This window comes from Oncorhynchus keta, chromosome 28 (assembly GCF_023373465.1).
Source record: "Oncorhynchus keta strain PuntledgeMale-10-30-2019 chromosome 28, Oket_V2, whole genome shotgun sequence".
NCBI classification, from domain to species: domain Eukaryota; kingdom Metazoa; phylum Chordata; class Actinopteri; order Salmoniformes; family Salmonidae; genus Oncorhynchus; species Oncorhynchus keta.
The window spans coordinates 68,574,251-68,597,486 of record NC_068448.1 but is presented as its reverse complement, the minus strand read 5'-3'; the positions used below and the strand labels follow the sequence as shown (position 1 = coordinate 68,597,486).

Below are 23,236 nucleotides of genomic sequence, written 5' to 3'. Positions count from 1 at the left end.
AGTTCTGTCCTATGTCCTGGTTGTCAGGGTAAGGTGGAGACAAAACAACCAAAGACAGACTGACTGACTGACAGGGATATACAGAGAGAACCCTTGTGCTTTTACTGACCACTGATTGACCATTGGCTAGTGGCTACATTCACAGAGAGGATACAGTTCTCTGGTGAGTGTTGAGTTGTTTCACTGTGATTTAATTGTAGGAGCGAAGGTCTCATAGGAAAGGCATGGACTAGACTGGAGGGTTACAGAGGTTATGCAGTGTGCTGTCATGTCTCTGGTCAGACCAGAGCACTGTTAGGCATGCTGAAAATGTCTGATTTCAGCAAACCAACACATGTAACACAGGGTAACAGAGGACTGGGCCTGTAACTAATGCAAACATAATTGTTATAAAGGATATGCCTTATTTATACAAGAGGACCAGTGGAATAATCTATGTAATAATTATGTAGCATGTAAATACACACAGTTACCCTGGAGTAGTAACTATGCAATGTTAAATTTTTCTTAGGACTGTTTAAATCTAATGCATTGGACGATCAGTCAAATATTTTCAGAGGAGTATTGTACTACTGACGGGTGACCTGAATATTTGCAAACTTGTCATAATCCGCAGTGTTTCTCACAGGAGTTATTTAGGACAAGGAGGAGTCAGGTTAGTGTCACGCCTTGGTCATTGTATTTTGTGTTTTCGTTATATATTTGGTCAGGCCAGGGTGTGACATGGGTTTATGTTATTGTATTTTCGTATTGGGGTTTGTAGTATTTGGGATCGCGGCTGATTAGGGGTGTTGTTAGGCTTGGCTGCCTGAGGCGGTTCTCAATCAGAGTCAGGTGATTCTCGTTGTCTCTGATTGGGAACCGTATTTAGGTAGCCTGGTTTCGCTTTGTATTTCGTGGGTGATTGTTCCTGTCTCTGTGTAGTTTCACCAGATAGGCTGTAATAGGTTTCACGTTCCGTTTGTTGTTTTGTTATTTTGTATCATTATTTAATGTGTCATTTTTTCTATTAAAGTCATGAGTAACCACTACGCTGCATTTCGGTCCGACTCTCTTTCCACAAACGAAGAACGCCGTTACAGAATCACCCACCACACACGGACCGAGCAGCGTGTTAACAGGCAGCGACAGTTTGAACAGCGAAGGGAGGACGTTATGGATAGCAGAGGCATGGAGTATACGACGTGGGAAGAAATCGACAGGAGGGCGGCCGACCCAGAGAGAGTGCAGGAACCCGCCTGGGATTCGCTGGAACAGTGCGAAGAGGGCTATAGGCGAATGGAGTCTAAAAAAAGACACGCCGGCTAAAGCGGAGAGGCGCTGGTATAAACAGGCAGCGACAGCTGGAGCAGCAAAAGGAGGATGAATTATTCGGAGAATGGACATGGGAAGACGTGTTGGATGGTAAAGGTTGTTACACTTGGGAGGAGATATTGGCCGGAAGAGATCGCCTCCCATGGGAACAGGTGGAGGCACTAAGGAGAGCAGACATGGAACAAAGGCTACAAAAGGCAGAGGAATTCATGGGCCTGGAGGCACTAAGGAGAGGGCAGCCGGAGATAGGAGCCGACAATACAAGGGAACACCGTTGGCAAGGAAGCCCGAAAAGCAGCCCCAAAAAATTATTGGGTGGGGGCTTAAAGGGAGTATGGCTATGCCAGGTAGGAGACCTGCGCAAACTCCCTGTGCTCACCGTTGGGCTAGAGAGACCGGGCAGGCACCGTGTTATGCTATGGAGCGCACAGTGTTTCCAGTGCGGGTGCATAGCCCGGTGCGGCACATACCAGCCCTTCGTATTGGCCGGGCTAGAGTGGGCATCGAGCCAGGTAAGCTTGGGCAGGCTCGGTGCTCAAGAGCTCCAGTGCGCCTGCACGGTCCGGTCTATCCAGAGCCACCTCCACACACCAGTCCTCCGGTAGCAGCTCCCCGCACCAGGCTTCCTGTGCGTGTCCTCAATCCTGTAGCACCAGTTCCAGCACCACGCACCAGGCCTTCTGTGCGCCTTTTTTTGCCAGTTCAGCACAGCCAAAGCCTTCCTTCCAGTCCTGCGCTGCGGAGTCTCCCGCCTGTTCAGCACAGCCAGAGCCTTCCTTCCCTCCTGCGCTGTCGGAGTCTCCCGCCTGTTCAGCGCTATCAGAGCCTTCCTCCTCTACAGCGCTGCCGGAGCCTCCTGCCTGTTCGGAGCAGCCTGAGCTGTCAGTCTACATGAAGCAGCCAGAGCTGCCAGTCTGCAAGGAGCTGCTAGTCTGCAAGGTGCTGCCAGCCTGCATGGAGCAGTCAGAGCTGTCAGCCTGCATGGAGCAGTCACAGCTGTCAGTCTGTATGAAGCAGCCAGAGCTGTCAGTCTGCATGAAGCAGCCAGAGCTGTCAGTCTGCAAGGAGCTGCTAGTCTGCAAGGAGCTGTCAGTCTGCAAGGTGCTGCCAGCCTGCATGGAGCAGTCAGAGCTGTCAGCCTGCATGGAGCAGTCAGAGCTGTCAGCCTGCATGGAGCAGTCAGAGCTGTCAGTCTGCATGAAGCAGCCAGAGCTGTCAGTCTGCATGAAGCAGCCAGAGCTGTCAGTCTGTAAGAAGCAGCCAGAGCTGTCAGTCTGCATAGAGCAGCTAGATCCGCCAGTCAGCCATGATCTTCTAGATCTGCCAGACAATCAGTCTCTTCCAGATCTGCCAGTCAACCAGTCTCTTCCAGATCTGCCAGTCAACCAGTCTCTTCCAGATCTGCAAGTCAACCAGAATCTTCCAGATCCGCCAGCCAGCCAGGATCTACCGGAGCCTACTACCTGCCTGAGCTTCCTCTCAGTACTGGGCTTCCTCTCAGTGCTGGGCTTTCTCTCAGTGCTGGGCTTCCCCTCAGTCCCGAGCTGCCCCTCAGTCCCGAGCTGCCCCTCAGTCCCGAGCTGCCCCTCAGTCCCGAGCTGTCCCTCAGTCCCGAGCTGCCCCTCAGTCCTGAGCTGTCCCTCAGTCCCGAGCTGCCCCTCAGTCACGAGCTGCTCCTCAGTTCTGTGGGGTTCTGGGTGAGGACTATTAGGCCATGGTCGGCGGCGAGGGTGGATTATCCCAGGACGCGAAGGGGAGGAACTAGGACATTAATGGAGTGGGGTCCACGTCCCGAGCCGGAACCGCCACCATGGACAGACGCCCACCCGGACCCTCCCTATGGTTTTGAGGTGCGTCCGGGAGTCCGCACCTTAGGGGGGGTTCTGTCACGCCTTGGTCATTGTATTTTGTGTTTTCGTTATATATTTGGTCAGGCCAGGGTGTGACATGGGTTTATGTTATTGTATTTTCGTATTGGGGTTTGTAGTATTTGGGATCGCGGCTGATTAGGGGTGTTGTTAGGCTTGGCTGCCTGAGGCGGTTCTCAATCAGAGTCAGGTGATTCCTGTTGTCTCTGATTGGGAACCGTATTTAGGTAGCCTGGTTTCGCTTTGTATTTCGTGGGTGATTGTTCCTGTCTCTGTGTAGTTTCACCAGATAGGCTGTAATAGGTTTCACGTTCCGTTTGTTGTTTTGTTATTTTGTATCGTTATTTCATGTGCCATTTTTTCTATTAAAGTCATGAGTAACCACTACGCTGCATTTCGGTCCGACTCTCTTTCCACAAACGAAGAACGCCGTTACAGTTAGGATGTTGACATTGAAGGGAATGCTTTGATATTGATGTGTGCAGGGGGGTGGGTGGGAGTGTTGTTGTGGTACCAAAGTTGAAGAACATACGCATATCTAGGTACTTTCCGCAGGTCCTGGAATTGTAGGCGAACTCATGGAAAACAGAAAGGAAAGCGCTGCACACTGTTGCTCATTCTCCCAGGTGATATTTATTTACAACAACGTTTCGACCCCTAGGTCTTCATCAGGCATCCATATCCCAGCTGGTGGAGGAAGGTCCTATATATAGGGGCAGTACTCAGTGACATCCCTTCCTGAAATAGGAGGTAAAATGTATAACAGTTTCACAATAAACATTCAATGTATCAGAATATATGATCATACATAGGGAATGTGATCAATATTTACAGTAATATGCATTCACATACAATATTCAATTAGGATGAAAAAAAACAACACAATTCTGACATTGAAACTATAAAAACCTTTCAAAAGAAAAAGTGGGACATGACCCTGGAGTGGGGTGTGGCATCCATTGTGTGTACATTTGGCCAGACAGTAAGAGTAACACTACACTCCTGGGTGGGAAGAGGAGGGCTGGGATGTCCCAGTTGAGAGCACACAGCGTGCTGTGCCACAGAGGAATTTGTAGCCCTTTCGGTGCTGTGCAATTCTGGAAAGCAATGTAAAGAGCAAAAATAGAATGTCTGCCAACACTCCTCTCCTTTTCAGTCTCCATGGCAATAATATGAATCCTTCAATGAAATTGTAATGTTTTTAACCTTTGAGCATTGAAAATCACTTCCCTAAAGGTTTTCTTATTATCTATAATTATCTTTTACAAATAATTTGTGTCACAAGAGTTCTTTAAATCCACCCCAGCTATTTGGTCAGAGTATTCTATGCAAATCAGAGCCTATGTAAGTACCTAGCTACTTAGAAAACAACAGCCCCAGAATTCCCATGTGAATCAATTACACACTTCTCTGTCCATCATCTCAGGCACCCAGAACCAAATCCCACATCCATTAGTCTGTTACGAGAGACCATCATCTAGGGTCGGGGAAGTAAATAACAGAATAAGAATTAAAAGGGCATATTTGTAAACAATGGAGGAAAGTTTATATTTTGTTTTCTGATTGACAGTTGAACTAACCACATGAGACATTTATAAGTTTGATTCTTTAAGAATCAATGGCTATATCATTAGTTGAAAAGTACAGGAATGGATGTAGGCCTACAAATCCCAGATTGCCCATTGTTCACATTTTTTTCTCTCACAGGCCTCATGCTCAGAAGCTAGCTAAAGTGAAGGGCTGGAATTTTATTTTTATTGATTTATTTCACCTTTATTTAACCAGGTAGGCAAGTTGAGAACAAGTTCTCATTTACAATTGTGACCTGGCCAAGATAAAGTAATGGAATGGAATACATAGAAGGGTATCAAACATATGGAAACCACACGTTTGACTCAGCTCCATTTATTCCATTCCAACCATTACAATGAGTCCGTCCTGGTTGGTTCGCCTCTCTCTCCCTGTCTGGTATTAAATACCACAAGTCTAAACGAGGCGTGAAAACCTCCTTATAAAAACACTGACTGTTGTAGCCAAACCGGCCGCCAGAAAGCGCTATTATTCCATAAACCACGTAAAATGAATAATAGTGCCAGCTCCCGGCAGGTTGGGCAATGACCGTTGGAGGGGGGAGTTTGTCTCTGACTGTGGCCATCCATAATCTATGTGGCCGAAAAGTTGTTTGAGAAACTCACAGCCTGTTGAAGACCTGGAACTGACGAAACTACGGTTTGGGCGCGCGTTTTTGGTGGTTATGGTAAGACATGATGACAAACACGTTTTGAATCCAGTTTATGTCACTGAAAGAAAGTTTGACTAATAGTGTAACGGATTTTACTCCGAGCCTTTCACTTGCGCACACATACATGTATGTAATGTGTCTTCTCCAGTGCAACGATGTTCGGATACCGCGCGCGTGCGCTCTGTTGCAACAATAATACTGGCTTTGGCAAGTACTGTACATGCTCGTGTGGTGTGCATTGGTGGTTTCAAACTTCAAACTAACCAACCACTCTTCGTTCTTTTCCCTCTGCACTCTCTCAAATTTCACAGAATATTTCGTGGGCTATCAGCGGAACAGAGTGTGAGCTCCAGAAACCGAACATGACTGAAAATGGACTTGGGAACCGGGTGCTTAACATGGACACCATGAACCCGAATGTAAAGCGGGTTGAGTATGCTGTCCGTGGTCCAATCGTGCAACGCGCATTGCAGATTGAAAAGGAGCTCAAAGAGGTACAGTGTGTACTGTTAGACAGAGATCGAGATTTGCATGTGGCTGACCTTTTTTTTGTGAAATAGGCCCAGGTGACATGGTGCAAATTACCAGATGTCCGTGGGAAGTTGCCCATTATCCAACCTAATGCAGCAGTAGTAAAATAAACTTTGCCGTAAACCATGATCGGACTGGGATGAGTAAAGACTCAAATGTAAAACCCACTGGGTTCCTCAGAAGCGTCACTTACACGCAGAATGAGTTGGGACATAGGCGATGTCAGACTTTCAGTCAACCTATTTACTAACTTTTCATGCATTGAGTGTGCACAAACACTGTCAAACAGTATAGAGCCGTGTGATGATAGTGCACTCTGGTGACATTGGCACGTATCATAGGATCACCATTCTTTCCTTAGAGAACACACAAATATGCAAAGGATACTGATCTTTATGAGGGACTGCCCTGTGAAACTAATGCTCGCTCTTTTGGAGAAGCTGACCCTGAACCACAACATTGTTTTAAAGGCAGTAGTCTCCTAAAGCAGTGGCTTCCAACCCTTTTCTGGTACTGTACCACCAACTGCTTTTTGCTTTGCCCGGAGTATCCCTGAAGTATGAGTGATGATTAGCTGAGAGAAATTTATGATAAAAAAATTGTGGTACTGTTTTTTTGGACTTCAGTGCGGCTTTTAACTTTATCGACCATAGTCTGCTGCTGGAAAACGTATGTGTTATGGCTTTACACCCCCTGCTATTTTGTGGATAAAGAGTTACCGGTCTAACAGAACACAGAGGGTGTTCTTTAATGGAAACCTCTCCAACATAATCCAGGTAGGATCAGGAATTCCCCAGGGCAGGTGTCTAGGTCTCTTACTTTTTTCAATCTTTACTAATTACATTTGAGTAAAGCCAGTGTCTATGCATGCGGACGGCTCAACACTATCCACGTCCACTACTACAGTGAGTGAAATCAATGCACCACTTAACAAAGAGCTGCAGTTAGTTTCAGAATGGCTGGAGAGGAATAAGTTAGTCCTAAATATAAAAAAAACTAAAAGCATTGTATTTGGGACAAATCATTCACTAAACCCTAAACCTAAATATTGTAATAAATAATGTTTGGAGTAACCCTGGATTATAAACTGTCATGGTCAAAACATGTTAATACAACAGTAGCTAAGATGGGGAGAAGTCTGTCCATAATTAAAGTGCTGCTCTGCCTTTTTAACAACACTATCAACAAGGCAGGTCCTACAGGCCCTAGTTTTGTCGCACCTGGACTACTTTTCAATGGTGTGGTCTGGTGCCACAAAGAGGGACCTCGGAAAATTACAATTGGCTCCGAATAGGGCAGCATGGCTGGCACTTAAATAAACCTCAGACTGGTCAGTCATTTATTCCTAGGCTGCATCCAAAGACTATCATACAGTGAATGGGTTTGGAATTTTATAGCTGACTTTCCAGTGACTTTTTCCAGAAAAAAATGCTAATTTCATAAACTGAAGTATTAGGTCAATATAATTGGGCCAATTTGTTTTGGTCAGTGCTATCCGGAATCCTTGGTACATTCCTACCTTAACCCCTACTATTAGCCTAACTCTTACCGAACCTTAACCCCTACCATTAGCCTAACACTTACCGAACCTTAACCCTTACCATTAGCCTAACACTTACCGAACCTTAACCCTTACCATTAGCCTAACCCTTACCGACCCTTAACCCCTACCATTAGCCTAACCCTTACCAAACCTTAACCCTTACCATTAGCCTAACCCTTACCGACCCTTAACCCCTACCATTAGCCTAACCCTTACCGAACCTTCACACTTACCTTAAGCATTTTAAATTTCAACTTTAATGGGGTAGTGTCTCAAGGATTCCGAATAGCATGGACCCATTTGTTTTGGTGCAAGCTAGTAGCTCTGCCTGTGTGTCTGGTTGGCACAACAAGGGTCTTTTCATGATGGTGATCAATGAGAGAGAGTGCTTAGTTTAGCCTCAATGAGGTTTCTATGGCGACCTACCTCAATTCCCAGGCTTTGCTGTGAAGAACTGAAAATAACATTTTATCAAATGCCCTTATCCAGAGTGTCTCACAGCAAGAGCAGATAACAAGGGGATCAAAGGACATCATATAAATGTCTGGCACGGGTGTATGTCACTTTTGATACATTTGTCCAGAACTTGCAATTCATGAATTTCACTGATAAAACTATAGTGAATAGAGTTGTGTCCTGGTCTCAATTGGCCGGTCCAGAGCCCTGTTGTCAGTGCCTGGTGCTGAACAGGAGAACACAGAGCTGACCAGTGGGAGGGGAGCAGTTCTCACACGGCGAACAGCACACTCATTGTTCGACTCAAGCGAGGGATAAGACCAAGAAGGGGAGAGCTTTGCGTCCCTTCTCGGACCTTCCCGATCAGATCTGTATGGTAGTTAGAATGAGGTGAATCACAGTAGGTTAACATAATAGGGATGTTGACTCAGTAAAATTATTCAATAGAAAGAGACCAGAGACAATGAACAGCCAGATAACAGCCAGTTTCTGTTACTTAACTGAAACAATGGAAATTAAAAATATATTTTTTACATACCGTGGTTGCCATAACATTGAAGAACTCCAACGGCGCATGATTAATTCTGAGAATCGCCCCTCACCAAAAGATAACTTTCTATCCTCTGTAGTCTACCCAGGTCCTGATCTCCCCTCTGTAACTCCTGTGCCAGGCTGACTCTGTGCCAGGCCTAATCTATACAGAACCTGGGGGCACAGGGCTGCTAATGAGAGAGGAGGACTGGCATGGGGGATTGGGACTGTGCGATGAGGGAATGAACCAGTCTGATTTTGATTTTACATGCAGCCAATGTCAGCTGATCTGAAAGGAATGAACAGCTGATCTTTCATTATGCATGTGCCATGTGTCCCGTTCTAAGAATCCTGAGAAGTGTTTTGGATGTGAAACTCAAGTTATTTAAAGGGCCAATTAATAACAAAGTGTGTTTTGGTAAAAATCTGAGGGATGGGCTTGGAGAAATGGAACCACTCTCAAATGTATAGACAGAGCTATGGATGCAAGGACTAACCGTCGATGATAACAACTTTGGCAAAGAAGGGGGTCGAGTGATAAGTGGCAGATATGTGAGAGCAGAACTAATAAACGGGCTCTGCCCGATTACTAAAATGGCCACCCCTGTCAGAACTACAGATCACAAAATGGCCGACCGCCAAAACTACAAGTCCCAGAAGCAAGGGGAACCCTCAGAAGGTGGAGCCGATTCACAGATAAAGGGTCAAGAAAAACCAGGAAGAGGAAGAGAGAGTGCTGGAAGGAACTATGAACAATAGAGAAAGAGACTATAGAGATTGGCTGGATTTACCGTGTATGAGCTGGATTGTTTTGGACTTACCTGTTGGCGTTTGGACCTGGACCTACCGAGAACCCGATTTGTGTACCGAACCCTGCTATCCTTGACCTCGCCTACGGCCTGGGTGGACCAGGACGGAGAAACAAACACACAGGTAAAGAACTCTCATTCTTGGGTGATTTGGTGACAGTTTACCACTTAGTTTGTGACAAACGCTCCTAACCTTGACATACCTTGACTAACATACCACTGGTTAGGTAGAAGGAAAAAAAAAAAAAAAAATGTTCAGTTAGCACTCCAAAGGGGAGTCAGGTTTTTTTTTGTTTTGGCTTTGTTTGGTTAGGACAGTTTTTCAGGAAAATGAGTATGGAGGGAGCTATACAGGCCCTGTTACAAGCGGCGGCCGCCCAACAAGAGGCAACTAGAGCTCAACAAATAGTTCATCAGGATGCAATGCGAATGTATCAGGACACGTTACAGGTCCAGCACCGCACCAACCAGCTGCTCATAGAAGAGCAAGAGAGAAACACCCGGGAGTTAAGAGAAGGCCTAAAGGGGCTAGCGGACCAAATTGGGGCTCAATTACCAGCTGCAAATACCCAGAGGAGGGCCAATCATTTTCTTCAAAAAATGACAGCGCAGGATGATGTGGAAGCATATCTTACCACCTTCGAAAGGACGGCAGAGAGGGAGAAGTGGCCGAAAGAAGAATGGGCAGGGCTTCTGGCACCATACCTGGCAGGGGAAGCTCAAAAAGCGTATTTTGACCTGGAGTTGAAAGATGCACAGGATTACGATAAACTAAAGGGGGAGATCCTGACTAGACTGGGAGTGACCGACACCGTGAGGGCACACCGCTTCCACCAGTGGTCCTACCGACCGGGACAACCCCCACGAACACAGATGTTCAACTTGATTCACCTGGCATGGAAATGGTTGCGACCAGAGACCCGGTCATCCGCCGAGATTGTCGAGACCATCGTACTCAACCAGTTTCAGCGAGGTCTACCCCAAGAAGTGAGACGATGGATTGGCCAGAACGAGGTACTTTCCGCCGACCATCTCGTGGGCCTGGTTGAACGGTATTGTACGGCAAGAACAGCTGAGCAGGCACAGGAGGAAAGATTCCCGTTCCCCAGGCATGGGCGAACCAGCAGACAGGGTAAGGCTGTCCCAACATAAAGAGGGGGAAGAGAGCAGCGTGGGGCCATGAGGAAAGAATCAGAATCAGGCCGAGACACTAAGGGAAAAAACGGAATCCGGGACTGGGTGTCGAGGGGGTCTCCCCCCCCGAACCCCTATTATCTGTTACAATTGTAATCAACCAGGACATATTGCAGCCTACTGCCCTATTAAAGAAGAGCCAATGCAATGTAACCTTGGTGAAAATGAAGATGTTATACGGTATGCATGTACTGTTGTAACCACTGTACTTGAAAGATCAAGAAACAATCATATGTGCAGGGTGAAGGTTGAAGGGAAAGAGGTTGAAGCACTGCTGGATTCCGGCAGTATGCTAACCCTGGTCGTTGCAGGCCTAGTGCCGACTCATAAACTGGATACAAGACAGGATATCAGTGTTACATGCATTCATGGGGATACCCGTCTGTACCCCACGGCCTTAGTGAGCATACAAACAGAGGACGGTCTGCTGGATTATGAGGTCGGCGTGGTCCCAAAGATGCCATATGATGTAATATTGGGTAGAGACTTTCCTAACTTTGCGAAGTTAGGCCACAAGAATGGCATATTTGAGAAGCCAACAACCCTGACCAAGCAAGAAGAAGCATGGGGCCTTCAACCAAAGCCAAGAAAAGAGGTCTCCCAGGGGACAACATCACAGGTGCTAGTAGGGGAGGAGGAGGATGAAGTGGCAAACCTCGCTGATAACGAACAGCCCGGTACTAGTGGGGCTGGGGTCGATCTGAATCCAGAGGACGACGATCTAGAACCAGCAGACCTGGCAGAGTCCTTGACTAATTTTGGGACGGCCCAAAACCAGGATCCAACCCTGCAACAAGCCAGAGCAGATGTGCAGGTCGTAGATGGTACTCCCATAAATGGTGGGATGATGCCTAATAGTTTTCCCCACTTCATCATGAAAAAAGGGTTTGGTGTACAGAGTCTCGAAAATAGGGGTTGATGTGGTGGAACAGTTGTTGGTTCCCACTCGGTACCGGAGGACAGTACTGGATCTAGCTCATGGGCACATTCTGGGTGGACACCTTGGTATCGATAAAACCCGAGACCGGATTGTAAGGCCAGGAATTCAAGCTGAAGTGGCTCGGCATTGTGGAGAGTGCCCCGGAGTGCCAGTTAACAGCTCCCCCCGACCAGCTTTTAGAAGCCCATTAGTGCCACTCCCCATAATCGAAACGCCATTTGAGAGGATAGCGATGGATTTAGTGGGCCCACTACCCAAATCCGCCAGAGGGCACCAATACATTCTGGTCATTCTAGATTATGCCACTCGCTACCCAGAAGCCATTCCCTTTCGGACGATGACTTCCAAAAAATATCGCAAAGGAATTAGTGCTCTTGTTCACCAGGGTATGGGTTCCAAAGGAGATCCTTACCGACCAGGGGACCCCCTTTATGTCCCGCCTTATGGCGGACCTTTGTAAACTGTGGCAGGTGAAACAGTTGAGGACATCGGTTTACCATCCTCAGACGGACGGGCTGGTTGAGAGATTCAACCAAACCCTGAAATCGATGCTCAGGAAGGTAATCGATAAGGATGGGAAAAAATGGGATTGCGTGTTGCCGTATCTGATGTTTGCCATTAGAGACGTTCCTCAAGCCTCGCTGGGGTTTTCTCCCTTTGAGCTGGTATATGGGAGGCATCCCCGCGTAATCTTAGACATCGCCCGGGAAACCTGGGAGCACCAATCCACCCCGTATACTAGTGTCATAGAGCACGTCACGGCAATGCAAGACAGGATAGCCACAGTCATGCCCATCGTCAGAGAGCACATGAGACAAACACAAGAACACCAGCGGCACACTTATAACCGGCAGGCTACCCTGAGGGAATTTCAACCGGGAGATAAGGTGTTAGTGCTGATCCCCACAGTAGAGTGTAAACTACTAGCCACATGGAAAGGGCCATATGAAGTACTGGAGAGAATAGGAGAAGTCAATTATCACATCCGACAGCCAGGTCGACGGCCCCAGGAACAGATTTATCACATAAACCTGTTAAAAGCATGGAGAGAGAGAGAAACACTAATGGTCACATACCCCACACACATTCAGGAGACAGCCGAAGTAAATATTTCACCCACTCTGTCCCCAGCGCAAGTACAGGAAGTAAAGACCCTGATCCAGAAAAACAGAGATGTGTTTTCAGAGGTACCTGGCCGAACTGAGGTTACGGCTCATGATATCGTTTCCCTACCAGGGAAAAAAGTGAGTATGAGGCCATATCAGGTACCCGAGGCTCGACGGGCCGCGATTAGAGCAGAGACTGAGAAAATGTTGCCAGCTGGAGTGGTCGAAGAGTCACATAGTGAGTGGTCTAGCCCAATTGTGATGGTCTCCAAACTGATGGGTCGTTGCGGTTCTGTAACGACTTTCGGAAGGTAAATGAAATCTCGAAGTTTGATGCCTACCCCATGCCCCGAGTAGATGAACTACTGGAGAAAATTGGTCATGCTCGGTACATTACGACCCTTGATCTGACAAAAGGGTACTGGCAAATTCCTCTGACCCCCAGGGCCAAAGAAAAGACAGCCTTTGCAACACCTGACGGTTTGTTTCAATACACCGTCATGCCATTCGGCTTACACGGGGCCCCAGCCACCTTTCAACGGCACATGGACAAAGTCCTAAAACCGCACAAAGCATACGCCGCAGCTTATTTAGATGACGTGGGGATCTACAGCCCAGATTGGGAATCCCACTTACCCCGGGTACAGGCAGTGTTAGATGCCCTTAGAAAGGCAGGGCTCACGGCAAACCCTGCCAAGTGTTATGTGGGGTTAGAGGAAACAGAGTATCTGGGATACACTGTGGGAAGAGGGTTAATCAAACCCCAACATAAGAAGGTGAAGGCAATTAGAGAATGGCCGAAACCAGTAAATAAGAAACAGGTCCGAGCCTTCCTAGGGGTGACGGGTTACTACCGGAAGTTCATCCCAAGTTATGCCACAGTGGCCGCCCCACTTACCGACATGACTAGAGCCAGAGGGCCAAACATGGTCAAATGGGATGAAAGGGCCACCAAAGCATTTAGGACATTACAGGAGGCTCTCTGCTGTAACCCAGTGCTGGTGGTACCAGACTTTGAGAAAGAGTTTGTGGTTCAGACGGATGCCTCAGAGGTCGGCTTGGGAGCAGTGCTATCCCAAGAGATAGAAGGGGTGGAACACCCCATCCTGTTTTTAAGCAGGAAGCTGGAACCACGGGAAACCAACTACTCAGTCGTTGAGAAAGAGGCGCTGGCAGTAAAGTGGGCTCTAGAAAGCCTGAAGTACTACCTGCTGGGGCGCCACTTCACCCTCATCAGTGACCATGCCCCACTCACCTGGATGCATAGGGCTAAAGAGAAGAACGCTCGGGTGATGCGGTGGTTTTTGAGTCTCCAACCATTTCATTTTGACTTGAAACACAGAGCAGGGAAGGAAATGGGAAACGTGGATGGGTTATCCCGCATGCATGCATATTTTGCTGCGGTAGCCCGACCTAGGCGGTCGGATCTAGGGGGAGAGATGTGTGGCAAAGAAGGGGGTCGAGTGATAAGTGGCAGATATGTGAGAGCATAACTAATAAACGGGCTCTGCCCGATCACTAAAATGGCCACCCCTGTCAGAACTACAGATCACAAAATGGCTGACCGCCAAAACTACAAGTCCCAGAAGCAAGGGGAAAGCTCAGAAGGTGGAGCCGACTCACAGATAAAGGGTCAAGAAAAACCAGGAAGAGGAAGAGAGAGTGCTGGAAGGAGCTATGAACAATAGAGAAAGAGACTATAGAGATTGGCTGGATTTACCGTGTATGAGCTGGATTGTTTTGGACTTACCTGTTGGCGTTTGGACCTGGACCTACCGAGAACCCGATTCGTGTACCGAACCCTGCTATCCTTGACCTCGCCTACGGCCTGGGTGGACCAGGACGGAGAAACAAACACACAGGTACTGTCCTGTTCGAAAGAACTCTCATTCTTGGGTGATTTGGTGACAGTTTACCACTTAGTTTGTGACAAACGCTCCTAACCTTGAAGAGGTTTGCCACACAACATTAGTGTTTAACCATGTTTTGAGGCTATACACTGTTTACATTTTACAATGTTTACAAACATTGGAGTAAAACAGGCTTCTATTTTGGGTTCTGATGGGGTACAACAGTTTAACTAAGCTCAGTAAGCAAGTCCAAAAATGTATGTAGCTACAGATTGCACCTTTAAATGATTATTACTGGTGGTTTTGGATAGTTGTTGTGTGGCATTCAGCTCCGGTGTCGTTCTCTGTTTGTAAAATGGAATACCTGAACACACTGATGTCCCAGCAGTACAAACACAGCTGGGTGTCCCCCTCTCCCTTCCATTTTGATTGGCAGAAATCATGAGACGCCCCCTGATATTGACCTACAGGAGGAAAGCAGGAAGGTATCATGTGGGTTTAGGTTTCAGTTGGGGGAATGAACAGAGTGCCTGTTTAGCTACACAACAAGGAAAGCAGTGTCATCAGTATAGACATTCCCATACCAAGATGGCTGATGTGAAGACGGAGCACTCAGACAGTAAATGCAGCATAGACGTCACATAGGCTTTCTTTTAACTGTTAATATTAGGTTATGTAGTGTGTAGCTTTGACACCTCAGGGGACTACAAAAGTTAAAAGAAAGTTCAACTCCAAATCCCACTAATCCAGGTGCTGTACAGTAAAACCATAGGGGGGTGTATTCAGGGGTTTATCAGATTATGCTGTTCAATGACTACTAGGTCTACCACGACTACTAGGTCTACCATGACTACCACGACTACGAGGTCTACTAGGTCTACCCCGACTACTAGATCTACCACGACTACTTGGTTTACCACGACTACTTGGTTTACCACGACTACTTGGTTTACCACGACTACTAGGTTTACCACGACTACTAGGTTTACCACGACTACTAGGTTTACCACGACTACTAGGTCTACCACGACTACTAGGTCTACCACGACTACTAGGTCTACCACGACTACTAGGTCTACCCCGACTACTAGATCTACTAGGTTTACCACGACTACTAGGTCTACCACGACTACTAGGTCTACCACGACTACTAGGTCTACCCCGACTACTAGATCTACTAGGTCTACCACGACTACTAGGTCTACCACGACTACTAGGTCTACCACGACTACTAGGTCTACCACGACTACTAGGTCTTAGGTCTACATGACTGTAGGTTTACCAGACTACTAGGTTTAACGCTACTAGGTCTAGTGGGTCTACCACGACTACTAGGTCCACCCATACGTACTAGGTCTGCACACATGACTGTAAGGTCTGGATAAAACTAGATCTAAATGTCTACCATACTACTAGGTCTACTATTACTAGGTCTACTACTAGATCTACTAGGTTTACCACGACTACTAGGTCTACCACGACTACTAGGTCTACCACGACTACTAGGTCTACCACGACTACTAGGTCTACCACGACTACTAGGTCTACCACGACTACTAGGTCTACCACGACTACTAGGACTACCACGACTACTAGGACTACCACGACTACTAGGTTTACCACGACTACTAGGTTTACCACGACTACTAGGTTTACCACGACTACTAGGTCTACCACGTCTACTAGGTCTACCACGACTACTAGGTCTACCACGACTACTAGGTCTACCACGTCTACCACGACTACTAGGTCTACTAGGTCTACCCCGACTACTAGGTCTACCACGACTACTAGGTCTACCACGTCTACCTGACACTACTAGGTCTACCCCGACTACTAGGTCTATCCCGACGTCCTAGGTCTACCACGTCTACCCTGACTACTAGGTCTACCATGTCTACCCTGACTACTAGGTCTACCCTGACTACTAGGTCTACCACTGACTACTAGGTCTACCCTGACTACTAGGTCTACCCTGACTACTAGGTCTACCCCGACTACTAGGTCTACCCCGACTACTAGGTCTACCCCGACTACTAGGTCTACCCCGACTACTAGGTCTACCAGGTCTACTAGGTCTACCATGACTATTTGGTCTACCACGACTATTTGGTCTACCACGACTACTACGACGACTAGGTCTACCACGACTACTAGGTCTACCACGACTACTAGGTCTACCACGACCACGACTACTAGGTCTACCACGACTACTAGGTCTACCACGTCTACCACGACTACTAGGTCTACCACGACTACTAGGTCTACCACGACTACTAGGTCTACCACGACTACTAGGTCTACCACGACTACTAGGTCTACCACGACTACTAGGTCTACCACGACTACTAGGTCTACCACTACTACTAGGTCTACCACGACTACTAGGTCTACGACGACTAGGTCTACTACGACGACTAGGTCTACCACGACTACTAGGTCTACCACGACTACTAGGTCTACCACGACTACTAGGTCTACCACGACTACTAGGTCTACCATGACTACCACGACTACGAGGTCTACTAGGTCTACCCCGACTACTAGATCTACCACGACTACTTGGTTTACCACGACTACTTGGTTTACCACGACTACTAGGTCTACCACGACTACTAGATCTACCACGACTACTAGGTCTACCACATCTACCACGACTACTAGGTTTACCACGACTACTAGGTTTACCACGACTACTAGGTCTAACACGACTACTAGGTCTACTAGGTCTACCACGACTACTAGGTCTACCCCGACTACTAGATCTACTAGGTTTACCACGACTACTAGGTCTACCACGACTACTAGGTCTACCACGACTACTAGGTCTACCACGACTACTAGGTCTACCCCGTCTACTAGGTCTACCACGTCTACTAGGTCTACCACGTCTACTAGGTCTACCACGTCTACTAGGTTTACCACGACTACTAGGTTTACCACGACTACTAGGTTTACCATGACTACTAGGACTACTAGGTCTACCACGACTGCTAGGTCTACCACGACTACTAGGTCTACCACGTCTACCACGACTACTAGGTCTACCACGACTACTAGGTCTACCACGACTACTAGATCTACCACGACTACTAGGTCTACCACGTCTACCACGACTACTAGGTCTAGGTCTACCCCGACTACTAGATCTACTAGGTTTACCACGACTACTAGGTCTACCACGACTACTAGATCTACCACGACTACTAGGTCTACCACGACTACTAGGTCTACCACGACTACTAGGTCTACTACTAGGTCTACCACGACTACTAGGTCTACCACGACTGCTAGGTCTACCACGACTACTAGGACTACCACGACTACTAGGTTTACCACGACTACTAGGTCTACCACGACTACTAGGTCTACCACGACTACTAGGTCTACCACGACTACTAGGTCTACCACGACTACTAGGTCTACCACGTCTACCACGACTACTAGGTCTACTAGGTCTACCCCGACTACTAGGTCTACCACGACTACTAGGTCTACCACGTCTACCTGACACTACTAGGTCTACCCCGACTACTAGGTCTATCCCGACATCCTAGGTTTACCACGTCTACCACGTCTACCCTGACTACTAGGTCTACCACGTCTACCCTGACTACTAGGTCTACCCCGACTACTAGGTCTACCCCGACTACTAGGTCTACCCCGACTACTAGGTCTACCACGACTACTAGGTCTACCACGACTACTAGGTCTACCACGACTACTAGGTCTACCACGACTACTAGGTCTACCATGACTACCACGACTACTAGGTCTACCACGACTACTAGGTCTACCACGACTACTAGGTCTACCACGACTACTAGGTCTACCACGACTACTAGGTCTACCACGACTACTAGGTCTACCACGTCTACCACGACTACTAGGTCTACCACGACTACTAGGTCTACCACGACTACTAGGTCTACCACGACTACTAGGTCTACCACGACTATTTGGTCTGACACTACTATTTGGTCTACCCCGACTATTTGGTCTATCCCGACTACTAGGTCCCAGGTTTACCAGGTCTACCCTGACTACTAGGTCTACCACGTACTAGGTCTACCACGACTACTAGGTCTACCCCGACTACTAGGTCTACCACGACTACTAGGTCTACCACGACTACTAGGTCTACCACGACTACTAGGTCTACCACGACTACTAGGTCTACCACGTCTACCACGACGACTAGGTCTACCACGACTACTAGGTCTACCACGACTACTAGGTCTACCACGACTACTAGGTCTACCACGACTACTAGGTCTACCACGACTACTAGGTCTACCACGACTACTAGGTCTACCACGACTACTAGGTCTACCACGTCTACCACGACCACGACTACTAGGTCTACCACAACTACTAGGTCTACCACGACTACTAGGTCTACCACGACTACTAGGTCTACCACGACTACTAGGTCTACCACATCTATCAGGCTACGCAAAGAACATGTTGTCATTGTCGCGTTACACTGTTTCTACTCTAGGTCTTGTCCATCTAGTTTCTTGTATTGGCTACAAGCCTGAATGTTGTTTATCAAGCCTTTGCATTGCAGATGATATGCTCCCTGTTGTATTTTTTTTTCACCAGTATCATGAGTTGGAATGAATTTCTGATTATAAGAATTGGAGCGGGCTATGGAATAGGCTTGAGCAGGGACAGAATGACAGGGAGAAAAGAGAGAGCGAGAGGCATTGGCACAGCAACAGCCCTATTGTTTTACCCAGATCTCTCCTGCCCTCCCCAGTCTACACACAGTGGTATCACAGCTGTCCCCAGTCCCTGTTTAACATGCTGTTGGCTTCCAGGATTATACAAAGTCCAATGGTTGAATAGGCAGGGATTTTAAACCGAGTTTAGAGTTATCATACTCATAGAGGTTGGCAAGTAAGTATTACTATTGGGGATTGTCATGCACTAAATGTGACTTCTGTTTAATTATCACGATAACCATATCTGTTTAATAACTGTGACTTTCTCTGTTTCTGCAGGGGGTTGATAAGCCTTTTACAGAGGTCATCAAGGCCAACATTGGTGATGCGCATGCTATGGGCCAGAAACCAATCACATTTCTCCGACAGGTCTGTTAATCGTTGTTCTAAAGCTGTGGTGTATTTTATATGGAAGTGTCCCATTATTATTATAGATGACTATTTACTATACATTACTACACATTACTACAACTTCTCTGTTCCCGTCAGGTTGTAGCGCTCTGCGCCTACCCAGATCTCCTAGAAGACGACAAGTTTCCAGAGGACACTAAAAATAGAGCACGGCGCATCCTTCAGGCCTGTGGAGGGGGAAGTATAGGTGAAATAACTTACTGTAGGCAAGCAGTGTGTAAAAAACAAACACCTTTTGTTAAATATCCATTGAACTTTTATCTATTTCAGGTGCATACAGTGCTAGTCCAGGCATTGAGATCATACGACAGGATGTGGCTAAATATATTGAGAAGCGGGACGGTGGCATCCCCAGTGACCCCGACAGCATCTACCTCTCCACCGGGGCCAGTGATGCCATAGTGGTAAGACTGATGATGGCAGTAGTACTGAGTTCTTGACTTGTGCTCGCGTGACTAAAATGTTGATTACAACCAACACTTAACTATTTACTGGATCAGTAAATCATCTCTCAATGCTGAATCGGATCTTACTGCACATGACTCTCCCCTTCCGTCCTTTCTACCTCACTCACATCTCTCTCTATAGACCATGCTAAAGTTGTTGACGTCAGGCGAGGGGAAGAACCGTACAGGGGTGATGATCTCCATCCCTCAGTACCCCCTCTACTCTGCTGCTCTGGCTGAGCTGGCGGCTGTCCAGATCAGCTACTACCTGGATGAGGACAAGTGCTGGAGCCTGGACGTCAATGAGCTGAGGAGGGCTGTGAAGGCAGCCAGGGAGCACTGTAACCCCCGCGCCCTCTGCATTATCAACCCTGGCAACCCCACAGGTATGTGGACACAAGTTTAGGGATCTGACTCTTATTTTTAGACCATCTCTGTTCTGTTTAGAGAACTCTTGTCACCCATCACTGTGATAGGTCAGGTCCAGAGCAGGCAGTGCATTGAAGATGTGATCCGATTCGCTGCTGAGGAGCACCTTTTCCTGATGGCTGATGAGGTAATTTAGTAATAATACAATCTCTTCTACCTGATCTTACCCTTTCTCCCCATTTTCGAAGGTTTTTCTTCCAGACAAGATATTCAATACATATCACTCCCTCCCTCTGTGGCTACCAGGTGTACCAGGATAATGTGTATGCGGAGGGTTGCCAGTTCCACTCCTTTAAGAAGGTTCTGTTTGAGATGGGACCAGAGTACTCCAGTGTTGTGGAGCTGGTCTCTTTCCACTCCACCTCCAAATGCTTCATGGGAGAGTAAGTCTGTAGCTACACACCCACGTATTCTCACAGATGGTGACTGACATTGGTTCTATTAGGAAAAACGAACTTGACACGTCGTACAGTATGTGAATCAAGTATGCCAGTTACTGTACCATATGAATGTGTGTGTTCCTGTCATACAGGTGTGGTTTCAGAGGAGGGTACATGGAGGTGGTTAACATGGACCCTGAGGTGAAGTTGCAGCTGACTAAGCTGATGTCTGTGCGGCTGTGCCCCCCCATCCCTGGGCAGGCCCTACTGGACCTGGTGGTCAATCCCCCTCAGCCTGACGAGCCTTCCTATGCCACCTTCATCAAGGTCAGCATACACATGATGTGGATGTTAGGATTCAGCCCTAAATGTCACATTAATATTATTACAGTGTAACAGGTGCTGTTCAGTAAAAATGTACATTGTGTCACAATTTGTTAGTATTATTCTGACCACTTAACAGGAGCGTACTGCCAACCTGGATATCCTGGCTGAGAAGGCCAAGATGACAGAGCAGGTCCTCAACACGGTCCCAGGGATCCACTGTAACCCTGTCCAGGGAGCCATGTACACCTTCCCCCGCCTATCACTGCCAGAGAAAGCCATCAACGCGGCAAAGGTATGTCTTTCCATCCCCCTCTTTCACCCTCCCTCTCTGTTAATTGATCTCTCCTTTCCCTGCCTGTTTCTGATGCTCAGTTGTCTGATTCTTCCTATTCCAATCCCTTCTGTGTTGTTATTCAACCTTCTTTACCTCTGTGTAGGAGAAAGGCCAGGCTCCAGACATGTTCTACTGTATGAAGCTGCTGGAGGAGACTGGTATCTGCCTGGTTCCAGGTAGTGGCTTCGGGCAGAGAGATGGAACCTACCATTTCAGGTTAGACCGATCGCCTGTCTAGCCTGGGTACCAGTCTGTTTAGCTATCATTCCACTCCTTGTCATGTCAAATGTTTTTCATGGCAAAGAGTGGAATGATAGCTAAACAGACTGGTACCCTGCCCCCAGTGATGTTCATGCTAAGAAAACAATTTTTTATCTCTATCACACTCACTTTCTTTCTCTGTGTAGGATGACCATCTTACCTGCAACTGAAAAGCTGAAGGTTGTATTGGAAAAGATCAGGGAGTTTCATAAGCGGTTCACAGAGGAGTTCTCATAACCCCACTCCTCTTCCCAGTCTGGTCTGTAACAAAACCCCACTGCTCTTCCTAGTCTGGTCTTTAACAAAACCCCACTCCTCTTCCCAGTCCGGTCTTTAACAAAACCCCACTCCTCTTCCCAGTCTGGTCTTTAACAAAACCCCACTCCTCTTCCCAGTCCGGTCTGTAACAAAACCCCACCCCTCTTCCCAGTCTGGTCTTTAACAAAACCCCACCCATCTTCCCAGTCCGGTCTTTAACAAAACCCCACCCATCTTCCCAGTCTGGTCTTTAACAAAACCCCACCCCTCTTCCCAGTCCGGTCTGTAACAAAACCCCACCCCTCTTCCTAGTCCGGTCTGTAACAAAACCCCACCCCTCTTCCCAGTCCGGTCTGTAACAAAACCCCACCCCTCTTCCCAGTACGGTCTGTAACAAAACCCCACCCCTCTTCCTAGTCCGGTCTGTAACAAAACCCCACCCCTCTTCCCAGTACGGTCTGTAACAAAACCCCACCCCTCTTCCTAGTCCGGTCTGTAACAAAACCCCACCCCTCTTCCCAGTCCGGTCTGTAACAAAACCCCACCCCTCTTCCTAGTCCGGTCTGTAACAAAACCTCACCCCTCTTCCCAGTCCGGTCTGTAACAAAATCCCACCCCTATTCCCAGTCTGGTCCAGTATGTAACAAGACCCCACCCCTCTTCCCAGTCCTGTCCAGTCTGTAACAAAACCCCACCCCTCTTCCCAGTCCGGTCTGTAACAAAACCCCACCCTTCCTCCTCAGAAACTGGTTGGAGAGATGGTGAAAATATCTAACTGAAAGAGTGCCAGTGTGTTACCAACACACCCCCTGTTCGAGACTCTCCCCTCTAGTGTCCTAGACTTGACATTAAAAGAGGAGCAATGTGTTAAGAAACTACACTTTTTAGCATGGTACCTGGCATGCTGTTCTGTTTCAGCTAATTGTTTAAATTGTGTGTCAGACAGCATCTACACAGTGTACATATGTGATAATGTTTTAGTCATTTTCAGTTCATGACTACTGACACATGATTGTGTCAGTTGAGGGTTTTACTTGTTTTGCCAATCTAGTTTTACAGGTTATAAAGCTATATTATGATCAGTCGTACTATTATCAGTAAATAGTTGGCAGAGGTGTGCTTTTATTGCATGCCAGAGGGAGTGCAATGGCTGTTGCGTTGAAAAAGGATACTGTGAACTACTGTGTGTACGGTGAACAGTCTGAATGTAGTTACAGTATTTAATAACCATGTTGATTTTTATCTTGAATTGTAAAAATATAAATGAAAGTGTAATTTA

The 23,236-nt window shown here is 47.3% G+C and overlaps 1 protein-coding gene and 1 long non-coding RNA gene across 6 annotated transcripts; both read left to right on the top strand.

Moving 5' to 3' along the window:
* On the top strand, positions 1–23,236 carry si:ch211-217a12.1 (alanine aminotransferase 2-like). Of its 5 annotated transcripts, XM_052483734.1 has the most exons (13): positions 57–163; positions 3,844–3,932; positions 5,736–5,918; positions 19,391–19,480; positions 19,601–19,709; positions 19,793–19,926; positions 20,111–20,354; positions 20,445–20,524; positions 20,644–20,780; positions 20,930–21,104; positions 21,241–21,396; positions 21,542–21,654; positions 21,846–23,236. In XM_052483734.1, the coding sequence occupies exons 3-13, from the start codon at positions 5,787–5,789 to the stop codon at positions 21,934–21,936; spliced, it is 1,461 nt and encodes a 486-aa protein (XP_052339694.1). In that variant the 5' UTR covers positions 57–163; positions 3,844–3,932; positions 5,736–5,786; the 3' UTR covers positions 21,937–23,236. The 5 variants fall into 5 exon arrangements, with proteins under 5 accessions (XP_035615139.1, XP_052339694.1, XP_035615138.1 ...); XM_035759246.2 differs by lacking the exon at positions 3,844–3,932 and having other exon boundaries at positions 1–163; XM_035759245.2 differs by lacking the exons at positions 57–163; positions 3,844–3,932 and adding an exon at positions 5,238–5,439.
* LOC127912881 (uncharacterized) lies at positions 14,433–17,997 on the top strand. Its single transcript, XR_008083908.1, has 3 exons — positions 14,433–15,565; positions 16,053–16,297; positions 17,978–17,997. It is a non-coding gene; the product is annotated as an uncharacterized LOC127912881 (long non-coding RNA).